This window comes from Plectropomus leopardus, chromosome 18 (genome assembly GCF_008729295.1).
Source record: "Plectropomus leopardus isolate mb chromosome 18, YSFRI_Pleo_2.0, whole genome shotgun sequence".
Lineage (NCBI taxonomy): Eukaryota > Metazoa > Chordata > Actinopteri > Perciformes > Serranidae > Plectropomus > Plectropomus leopardus.
In genome coordinates, this window is record NC_056480.1 from 4522521 (window position 1) to 4534742 (window position 12222).

Genomic DNA, 12222 nt, shown 5'->3' on the forward strand with positions numbered 1-12222 from the left:
TATACAACTTATCCAAGGTTTTTCTTTAATAAGATTATTTACTAATGGTGAATATTTTTGCTTCAAAATAAAATGTGGTTATCAATGGATATATATTTTTTGTCAAAGTTAGATTTGACACAGCATATTGTGTGAAAATAATGTGCTGTTATAAATTAGCAGGGGTTGTCTGTGTGATGCAATGAATAAAAACTTTTTTTTCCAAAAACAGTTCCAAAATTGAGTCTTGTGCACATGAGCTACACTGGTTTTGTGATTTTTTTCATTTTAAAAAATCCATCAAAACCACACAAAAAAGCTATTATAGGCTTGCTGACTACACTCTGCCTGTTAAAAGATAATATATTTTATGATGACTAAAAATGTTAAGAAGTATAAGTAAAAATACAGGACAAAAACAACTTATGAGTTAGCACCAGATCATCTTTTGGTCAGGGAGGTACATATCAGATGAGAAAGAACGAGGTTAAAGTGAGAGGAAAAGAGCAGCAGGAGATGTAAGAGCAAAGAATAATACGCGCAAATTGAGAGATGGAGAGTGTTAGTACGATAAAAGTCTTAAAGTGAGACACAAGAGACTTAAAGTGAATGAAGGCGAGGCGGCGAGGAAATAAAGGTAAGATAGATAAGGAGTAAGACAGATAATACACAGAGAGATAAGGCGCTGTAATGGAGAAGGGGGATGGAAAGTGAAATAGATGGAGGAAAGTAAGTAGGATGAAAGACAGAGAAGAGAGACATGGAGCGAGAGCGAGAGAGGCGGAGGGGAATGATTGATTTGAGATTCATGTCGGTCTCTTGGGTTAAGTCCCTAAAGGTGGCTGACATCCTCTCGCACATGTTCTCTATGTTCTCAGGAAATCCATAACATGTCAGAGTGACCGGCATCAAGGGCGAGTGCTGTCATCTCAACCTCCACCGTCCACACACACACACACACATTACAAGTTCCCGTAGGCACATGAAAATTTAAAGGCGCATTATTAGCATTTGCACACAGAGAGACTCATTGTTAAAAAACAGGAACAGACAAAGAAACACAAACACACACCCAAACAATACATGTGCACACACAGTGACTGAGAGGATAGAGGGAGTGTGACCTGCTGATTTTACATTTATTGTATACTGATCACTAGCACTTAGTAATAGCAGCTCCGTTGCTTTTTTCTTTTTAACTCTTTAAGAAGCACTTATTCTCATGAATAATCTTGTTTTTAATGTTATTTTTCATTTTAATATTGTATACAATCAAAATTACTTAACATCTTGGTATGAAATTATTATTTTTTTTATTTTTTATTATGTTTGTGAAGCAGTTTGTGACTGGTGTCTGCAAAAGGGGCTACATAACCAGACTTTGCTTGCTTGCTATTAAAAAAACTACCTGTCACTATTTTAGAAACGCAGGGTGATTAGATGCAGGATTAATAAGCTAAAAAGGTCTGTAAGTCAGATCGCCCTCTCGCTCCTCCACACCTCCAACCTCTGTTTAAAATACGGTCACTTCTGGCCTAAAAAAAAAACATGACGGCGAAAACATGTCAAACTCGAAGCTTTAAAACACCAACGGGTGACGTCATTATTTATCCAGTCTATGGCAAATAAACTGCGATCATATTGCTGATAACGCCTTCCTGACCAGCGGTGGCGAGATGGCACCATCACAGAAGTATAATCTCAAACCTCTGGTCCCACCAAAGTTAACAATGTTAGCTCTGTCAGCACTGTTGCTGTGGTTAGCACTGCTAGTCACCACCATGTCTGCTTCTAACATCAGATTTGAGAGCTGTGTGCAGGTAATCGCTGAGTACTGTTTGGTGCCTTTAACTTTAGAAAACTAATAACTTGAAGGCTGATGATGCTTCTACAATCTAATTATTGGTGCCTTTGGTGACTAGTGACATTTTGGAATAAATGCAAAAACAGCAGGTCACAGGGGAAGTGTCTCAATGTCATGTCACATGTTAATCTATTGCTTTGCATCACATGAAAACGACAACATGAACACATAACAATTAATGCACAGAAACACAGACAGCGACACACACACACACACACACACACACACACACACACACACACACAAATCACAGCAACACCAACACATTTTCTTGGGCATTGGGCGAGTAGATGATTACACAGTAATAGTTCTCCAAAATAATAAATCTACATCACTAAAGGTTTAATAAATCCTGCTCAAACAGGTTAATCACTACTGCCCTTAACACACACACCACACTGATACTGATCAGATATTCACCTTATAATTCATCCCACACAAAAAATAGCACAAAAAAGAAACATGTGCGTGTGTGTGCGTCAACAAAGCTAGCTGCATCACGACATACTGTATGTTAAATACAGCAGTGAAGCTACATGTCGGCTCTTATCATGACCCGACTGTTTATGAGTAGCTGCAGGTTTTTTGTTTATCAGCGTAAAGAAAAAAGTAAGAAGGAGAAAAACAACAAAGGAAAGCGAGGAAGGCAAAGCAGAGGCATGAGTGGCACACATGACGTTTGTGTGACTTCCTCTAATATCAGCTGCTCAGCTGCAGTTACACCAATAACATGGAGATCTAAACCACATCAACGGGTCATTTATTAACTTCTAAAAAATCTTATTTTCTTAAAGCAAGCGAAAAGCCTTGGTCTCCTTTCTCTTGTGTCACAAACTCACCTGGAGCCAAGAACATTTTCACTTGTTCAAGAAATATGAGATTTTAAGAGTAAGCATTGGATTTAATTCCTTGTTAGAATGGACATATTCGCAGTGAGCACCTCGACCTGGGACAAAACTGTATCTAAAGTCCTCAAAGACAGATCGCAATCTTAACCAAGCTTGTACAAAATTAGGCAGTGACGTTGATGTTGAACCCACATTGAAGGTCCAGTGTGTAGGATTTAGGGGGATATATTGGCAAAAATGGAATATGATTAAATAAATTTGTTTTCTTTTGTGTATAATTACCTGAAAATTAACATTATTCTAATGTTACCTTATAATCAGCTGTTTATATTTACGTAAGGAGCGGGTCCTCATTTATGGAGATCGACCTGCTGCACCTCCATGTTTCTACAGTCGCCTAGAATGGACAAACACTGGCTCTAGACATTCACATTTTTGCATTTGTGTGTTTTCGTATTATCACATTGGCTACTGTAGTTAGCAGCCCCTCCGTAACAAGAGCATCAGAAAAACAAAGATTTTTTTGCTACTTTAAATAACTGTGTCCATTTTTTTCAGGTTCTGGCTAATGGCCCAGTTCCAACAGGCCAAACTGCTTACTTTGAAAGGTAAAATTGCTTTATTTTGTGTTTTTATAGGCTTTAAATGACCTGATCTGTTTGGTTTAGGGAATAAGGGAATAAGAGACTTCTGTGGGATATTTGGCCCAAGGGAAAACCTTGTGAAGGTCTGGATCAAGAAACATTTGAGTACACATTTATAGGTAATAGGCAAGAAACACTGATTTGTATCATGAAACTGCCTATTAGTTGTTTATAAGGGCTAAAAATCAGCAGATTCATTTGTTCTGGACAGGAGGAGACCTCTGAGGATAACTGGGCTCCCATTAAAAACCTCTTTAATATCTGGATCTTAACTTATTAAAGAATAATGGTGAGAGCACATTTGCAGGTGCTGGGCTAGCAGCCTATCATGGACATGCCAAACAGCATATAAGAAACACTGATTTTTAACTACAAACTGCTTTATTTGGTGTTTTAACTGGCTTAAATCACCTGGTCTATTTGTTTTGGAGAGGACGAGACTTCTGCAGATAATTCGGCACCCAGCAAAAACCTGACAAACAATGAACTCTAAAGGAATCGACACTGAGAGAAGTTTCAGTTAGTTGCAATCTGCAGCCCTCACCACTAGATACCAGTAAACCCCCCTAAATTTTACACTGTTTATTTAAGAAAGCACTTATTTTCTCAATTTTCTCCCTTCTTTTTCTGAACACACTGGTAATTTTTCATTTTTTGGTACATTAACTTCAAAACAAATACACTACTGCCAATAATTTTCAAAGTATACCATATATTTTTCGTTTTATTTTTATAATTTGTTTTCTCGTTCTATACTGTTAATATGGATTTTGGAGCTATATGACCCTCTACCACACACAGAATTATATCAAATATTCTATGTAAAAAGGGTAATTTAAATATTGAAGTCTGTAAGGATAGAAAAAGAGACAGTTTGTCCCAAGTTGTGGTGCCTTATCCGCTTAGTATTATTAGCTGTTTGATCAACTTCTGCCTGTTTAAACAGGTTGATAGCAGTTTCTCCTCAGTGTCCAGGATTTATTTGGTGTGCTGGTGCTCCATTTTTGCAATGGATTTGAATGTAAAGTAGCACAACTTACAAAATACTGAACACACATTTCTGAAACTGTCATCAATCATCTTCTCACACAACAGCATGTTGATCAAGGAACTTTTTTGCCAAAAGAGCAAAGTACATTTCTCTATACACCAAAGGAAGAGCAGGAAAAAAAGAGGCCAGAACACAATTCTCTCACCAAGAAGAGGCTCCGTTTGAGGCTCCTTAAAGTAAGAGGGAGAAATGCAACGCACAGGCAACAGCGTTAGCTGGGCCGCCAATCAGAGACATCCAGCTGTGAGCATTACAGCCTAATTCCCACAGCTGTATTTTCACTCAACATGTGTGAAACTGAACCAAGATGCACATCATAAAAACATCAGAAACTTATCAAATATAACATTTCAAACATACACAAAAATAACCCTGGATTAGGTGGATGAAAGTTAAATGGACAGTTTACCCCAAAATTCAAAAATACGTATTATTATTTATTATTTATTAATCTAGATTATTGCAATGTACTGAATGTAGTTACCCTCGTAATCTGAAGCAAATCCTGTGAAAAAGGAATATTATGTGTAACAGCAGAGAGTCAGCTGAACGCTCTGTGTCTACAATGTAACAGGTGTCCAAAAAAACATCACAAATACAGTTCAACACACATACAGTGACAGGAGAAAGAGAGAACAGAGACAAACATAAGTAACATTAATATGACATCACAAACACATATTTAGTTTTTTAAAACTGTAAAATAATATTATATTATATTTAAAGCACCCTCCTATTTTTTACTGTCTTACTTGTGGCTGCTGATCGGCTATGTTAAACTCAACTTAAAAGTCGCTGTCCCGACTGGTTCAAATAGCTCACTTTAAATTCCTCAAAGCTGAGCGCTGTGCATCCACATTTATGAGGAGATCATATGACCTGACAACATCAAATACTCTACAGATATTGGATTACAAACACTGAGTTTGTTCTAAGCACTAAAACAGCTTAATGTTTCTATGGTAACAAAAAAAATTACAAGAGGAATGAAGTAGTTTTTTTTTCATATAATTATTATCAGCAGTAACAGCAGTAGTAATATTAGTATTATTAGAATAATTAGTATTATTTATATGAAAATGTTTTGTTAGTCTCCAAAATTTAAAAAAAATATTTTTTATTTTTTTGTTATTGACATATAATCTGGAACAATTAGTTTGTGTCACAATATTAAGCCCATGTAATAGAAAAACTGGATTGTGTGTGTATAGTGCGTAAGTATAACTGTTTTAAAACATATTTTGAATAGTCACACTCTGACAACTTCTCTTACAACATTAAATGGCTATTAATATATAACAAAGAGCAAACATCAGCACATTGACCAGATAATTTTATTATGGCATAAACATGAGCACTGGATCCCACTGCTCTTTGCGCTCCCACCTCCAGTGTAGACATGAAGTTTAAAGACAAAATTACAGAATCTGAGCATTTTTTTGTAATTGAAATGGATTCATTCAATAGAGTAAAGTGGCTGTGAATCATAGAGTTTCATTTGAAAAACTGAATGCCTTATACTTGCTATATTTTCAAATAAAGCTGGATTTTAGCTGATTATATGCACGTTTTGATGTGCAAATTGTAAAACGTGTTTAATTCTTTTTCTCAAGTAACTCTGAATTATAATGAAGCTTCACATTTTCCAAGTCAGTAACATGACATATGGTCTAAACTCTTTATCTGGCAGTCTCTGCAGTGCAATAAGTCTCTGGGCTGTTTACAATGAGTGAGTCATCTGTCTGCAGCCGTTTTTTAATTGAACCATAAATTAAATCAGTTTTAAAGATTGTTTACTGTGGAAGCTGGAGAGAGACAGAGGGGAGGAGGTTATCTGTCAACTACTTTAAAGGATCCAATAATTTAGTCAATCATTCATTTGGGAAAACAAGGCTCTGATTATCAGTTTAGTAAAAATAATTTGAGGATCATTTAGTTTGTCCCAAAATATTTAAGTCTGAAATAAAGCACCTATTTTTAATTACATAAAAATGATCTTTGGTGGGGAAAAAAGACAATATATGTTTAAATCTAATACTTAAGGTATTCAGTGTATTTATTAAAGCCCTGTGCAATTGATCTGAACATTTTTCTTACATAATTTAGTGTTTGTATTGAACCACTGTCACCCAGTGCACAGATCAATGTCTGAGCCCAAGGTTACAGGTGAGTCATCTGTTTTTAATGAGTTTTAAATTGGTCCATAAATTCAGTTGGTTAACAAATCCCCAACTGGGGACGCTGAGCACAGGGTTGCAGTTATCAAAGGGTTAACTGTCAACTTCTCTAAATCATCCAATCAGTCAGTTAATCAGCCAGTATTGAGCAGGTGAAGAGACGGAGAGCAAAGATTTTAAAATGCAGATTGAAAAACCTGTTTTTTTAATTTAGTTTTATTTTTGTTCAGAATAACTTCTGAGAGCCAATTAACTCTTAATTGGAGAGTATTATTAAAAATTGACATTAAAAGAATACGAAACATGGTAATAACGGCACCTCAAAGGGCGTTTTTTGTAGTAAATCATAGAAAAACTCCAAAACTGATTAGTGGCTCAGAGTTGCAATAAATCCTGAACAATAGTGAATCGACTCTGTGTGATAACACAGAAAGCTCTATATTCTAGAAATATTCAGTGATTTGTATTGCAAAATTTAATGAGATGCATTTTCAGTCTTCAACTACTCATGAACTCCCTGTGCAAAGACTTACTGCAGTTTTCATGAACAAAAATATCTGGTGCCAAAATCTTGTGACTGTCTGCTATCACACCCCTCTGTGCCAGGCTGGAGACTGCAACTTGTGCTTGTACTTCATTAAAAATTAAAATGTCACAAGCGAGAATGTCTCAATGTGCGAAACATGCTTTGTGTAGCTCGAAGCTTCAAAATGCACAGTACTTGAGTAAATGTGCTTAGATACTTTCTACCTGCAGTGAGTGCCTGAGTTGTACTTAACCCTTAGGGACTGTTTTGCTCATTTTATGTGCTTTTCATGCTTCATTTTTTTAGATAATTTTGGCTGTTGTTCAAGCATATGAAAATTTTTGGCAAGATTGTGTGTTTTTGTTTAATCTTGGAATTTCCAGTTCGGCTCCCACAATAAGTCTGAAATACACCGTATAAACAAAATTGCTACATTCACACTGTTAAGTGCAAAAAATGTGCCATTGTTACACATTTAAACCGCAGTTTTTGAAAACATGCATTGTATTATTTCTGGGTGTCATTCTGGGCTTTTGTCGTGGAATTTGTCATTTTTACTATTGATGATGTAATTTTTACCATATTTGGCATATGGACAAAATACACACAATTTCCACTAGGTGCACTGTCACAGTCAGTATTCCTACATATTATATATTTCAGGCTGTGATTATTTTAAAAAAAAAATCTACCTTACATGTAGTATGTTGAATATAATAATCACTTTTTTTGTTTTTTCAACTAAAAACATTGTGTCATCATGACAAAAACCTGGCATTTAAAGGGTTAAAAATCTGAAAATTAATGAATATTTAATATTTACAATTAGGACTGATGTTGGTATAAATATTAACTCAATGAAAGTAGAAAATAATATTAAGGTATAATATTTTTTAAAGCTTGATTTTGAAAAGCACATTTTGCGCTCAGAGCAACACGCGTGTGTGCAATATTAAAACTGGCCCTGAGGGTTAAATATCAAACATTTATTTCTTCTGTTCAGTTATATTTACTTTTTAGGTATTTAGTTGCTGCTTCTATTTAATCAAATTTAAAAGTGACCGGAGCAGGAGGACTATCACTGACAATAGCACTTCATAATGGCAGACATGCTTGTTGTTTATGAACAACATACAAATGTGAGAAAACAGAACAGAGATCTGAGTAGCAGCACTAGAGATAACGTTTCTATGAGTTGTCCTCTGCCGCGCTGATGTCTGTAATTTGGCTGTAACCGTGTGTGTGTCGGGTCCAGCCCTGTAGGGGAGGAAGTGGACCGGCTGACCATCTTGACTCCCACAGCAGGAGCACAACCCTCCTCCACCGTTTAAGCCTTTCCCAGCCAACACACACACAAACACACCTCACTCTTTCCACATGCACAACAACTAATTACAGGCCCATCGTTCCTCCAGGGCCTTTTCTTATTCCTGTCGCAGTGACCCCAACAATATTCTTTCATCTCAGAGAAATAAAGAATGATTTTGCTGCACCGGGTGGATGTTACCTGTCTGAAAGCCTCGCCGTCTCTCTTGCCGGCCTGCTGAGCGAGGAGCGTGAGCTTCTTGTTCTTCTCGTTCCTCTTGTGCACTTTATAAATACAGGACAGCAGGCACACCAGCAGCATAAAGGCGATGACGCCCAGCAGGGAGAGGACGACGACAGTCAGGTTAGGCAGCCTGTAGGCTGAGAGCGAGACAAACAAGGACACAGATCAAAATTTTACACCTTAGTTGCGCATCCTGATCTCTTTTTCTCGTTCAATTCAAATCTTGTCCTAATTATTTCATACAGCAGTTTGTGTGTATAAGGGTAGCTTAACGCTGACAACTTCAAATGTGGAACAGAACTATGGATAGTACTTTTGGGTTTTTCTACGATCAGGTATTTTAAATTTTTATTTATCAGTCTAGATTTTTTTTGGTGTGAGTTGCCGAATGTACGAGATATCTGCCATAGAAATGTCTGCCTTCTGTCCAGTATAATGAACTAGATGGCACTCGGCTGGTGGTGCTCAAAAAATATGTATATATCTGAAAAACTCGACAACGTCTCCATCTAGAAATCATGACCCGGTTACTCAAAATAATCCACAGACTTTGTTGGGAGCAGTTTCATATAGGAACAATTTTCTGTCTACCGAAATACACCTGCCAACTGTATCACTGCGCAGGAGGAAGCATGCATCTACTCGTGGATGAGAGACTCGTGTTCATGACGACGGGAGCTGTAAACATCAATGGCGTCCTCCTCAGCTCAGCTGGCATTATTGAACTAAGATTCACGCTTCCTGCTGCGCTATGATACAGCTGGTGGGTGTAGTTCAGCTAGACTGATAAATAATACTACAAGTAAGAGGAAAATGTGTACTTTTTAACTTTTGGGGTGAACTGTGTTTTTAAGATTTAAATCTTTGTGTTTGTCTTTTTTTTAAACACAGCACAGAAACAGATCTATGTCACACTTCACAGAAGTATCAGAAGCTCCTCCTTCAGCGTGTTATCGGTATCATGACACAGTTTCATTATGTCCATTTATGACTAAAGTTCAACTGCAATATTCACTTAAGTTGTTAAATAAGTTGTAAAAACCCTGGGTGTGTGGGGTGCAGAGTTAAAAGACCATATCTCTGGTTCTGTTGCATTGATTTCAATACTGTCTATCTTCCAACAATGCTATGAGTGCAAAGCTTGGTGGAGTGCTATTTTAAGAGTCTCTGATCTTTGTTCACTGACATTCATGATCTCATTTGCTTCAGAAGGGCTTTGAATGTAAATGAGCTTTGCTTGGCACAAACACAGGTTGTGCCGGCCTCTCTGTATACTTTTTACTTTATTATATGTTGTATTACAGTTGCATTCCTCTGATGTAAATGATAGAAACTCTTTGACTAAACACAGCTGATTAGATGCTATGTATTTTTGTGATAACGTGATGTAGTCTGTGTAGCCTGGCAGCTGTGTAACTGTTTAATAATTTTCATATGCAGGTTAGCTTATTCAGAACTAAACTGATATTTCATATGTCTTCTTCTCTTACCTTCTACCTCTAAATAGACATGAGCCACAGGAAACCCAGCCAGGTCTGTCACTTTGAAGACGCCCGTGTCGGACAGGTGGACCTTCTTCATAAAGAGCTCTGAACCCTCCACGCTCAGCCTGCCCTCCAGCAGTGGGTCCAGCGGCGTCGCCAGAGCCCCCTGGGTCAGGATGGGACGGTCCTGATTGTCCGATTTGGGCCTGTAGACGATGTTAAGATTGGAGTAGTGCACGTAGAGTTTCATCTTCAGATTTCCATTGTTGGGGAGGTGGATGAAGTTCTGGTGCTCTGTGGAATATAAACAGATGTGCAGACTATAACCAGCCGAGCAATGTGCATGATAACACAGTTTAAGGAAGGTCAGATTTAAGATTTTTTAAGATTAACACCATTAATAAATATAAGACATTAATAACTTACTAGAGACAAATTTGCCTTAATGTTAACTTAACATGTAACGTTTTTAAAGTTAAAAATGTAGATGATCTATTTGATTTTTTAAAAAATCTTTTTAGAGTGGAACAAGAGGGGAAAAAATTAACATACTATGTTATTAAAGTATCTGTCTGGTTTGCTCTGACAAAAAGCTCATTTATTTGTTATTTAATTGAATCTGGCAATTGTGTACGAGTTTAGTTGGTTCCTCTATCCTGATCTGAATGATGAAATTTGGTAAATTATTTTTAAAAACAGATATCACCAATTTGAAATTTCACATTGCAAAGTCAAAAAAAATATGGTGATGATATCCTCCTCCCACTGTATCTGCATTTTTAAGACTTTTTAAAGATTGATTTAAGGTGTTTCAATACAAATTAAGTAGATAATGCATTAAATTAAGATAATTTGATGCATTTTAAGATTTTTTAAGGATCCACGGGAACCTTTGTTTTTATTTCACTGAAGCCTCTTTGAACTCTGATTTCCCACACTGTGGGCATATCATAAACAGCCCAAAAATAAAAAGCACATATAATTGCACCACCACCCTGCACATGGAATAATGAGGACAGGCCATGATGAACATTTTCACACCTTGCAGATAAATTATTAATTCAGTCTGTATGTGCAGTTTTTCAACATGTTGGTTGTTATGAACCTTGCATTTAGCTCAAACCACCACTGTGCCAAAGTCCAGCCCCAAAGAGCCACAAGCACGTCTATGGACACTCAAATCCAAAGTCTTTATTAGCATACAGAAGACTAAATATCTCGGTCATCAGTTGTAATATTGTGTACTCTGACCTTCATTAAAGAAAATGTGTTCTTGATATTTTTTATCTACATCCTATTCTTCAGCGGTGCAGCGGCCAAGTGTCCCTGAAGGCTGGTTACCTCGTTTTAAACACATTAAGTAAAGGCTTGTGACCTTTTCTGAGATTAAAGCATCAGGATTTTTAAAGGTAATTCAATCATTAATTACATAATGTGGACAGTGACTCTAGGCCAAGAATGAAAAGAAATTGCAATGGGAGAAACACAAAAAGCCTGTCAAAGACCTGAACGCTGTAACTCAATCAGTCACACTGCAATTAAAGCTGGAGTAGGCAATTTCATTTTGGCATCATTAGGCAAAAAATACTGTAATAACTTTGAGCATACTGTAATTCAAGTGGACTGAGAGAAAACTAGACTTCTGCACCTCCTCTTGACTCAGGTTTTAGAAAGTCAAGGTTGTGACAGGAGATTTTGGCCAATCACAGGTCATTTCTGAGAGAATGCGCTCCTACTGGCTGACACATGCACGTGCAAATAAAAGATCAGTCAACAGAGTGGTGAAGTAATGAGTCCTAAAATGCAGAAGTCCTTTTCGCTCTTCTGGTTAAAGTCTATAGGTTTTTTTGAAAGGGTTTTCAGTAAAATGCCTTAAATAAAGTCTGTAGTTAACACAGGCTAAAGATATTTAGACATTTTGTTCTGCAATGTAAAATACATCTATGTACATAAGATGCAATAATACATAAACCCGATTTTTGAACTTTTAAGGTTTTATTCGTCTTAAAAAAGGCCACTTGTCCGCCTTTACAGCTCTACAGAGTTGCACTCGAACTTGTAGATTTATCTGTTTATAATATTTTTCGTTTGTGTTTTAAA

The 12222-nt window shown here is 36.8% G+C and overlaps 1 protein-coding gene across 1 annotated transcript in view; it reads right to left on the bottom strand.

The window, feature by feature from the left end:
* LOC121958293 overlaps positions 1-12222 on the bottom strand; it is a 34700-nt gene that overhangs the window by 9679 nt on the left and 12799 nt on the right. The window contains exons 7-8 of the mRNA XM_042507181.1: positions 10129-10416; positions 8597-8775 (exon numbers count right to left, since the gene is read on the bottom strand). Coding sequence (XP_042363115.1) covers positions 8597-8775; positions 10129-10416 — 467 coding nt within the window. The remainder of the gene's footprint in view (positions 1-8596; positions 8776-10128; positions 10417-12222) is intronic.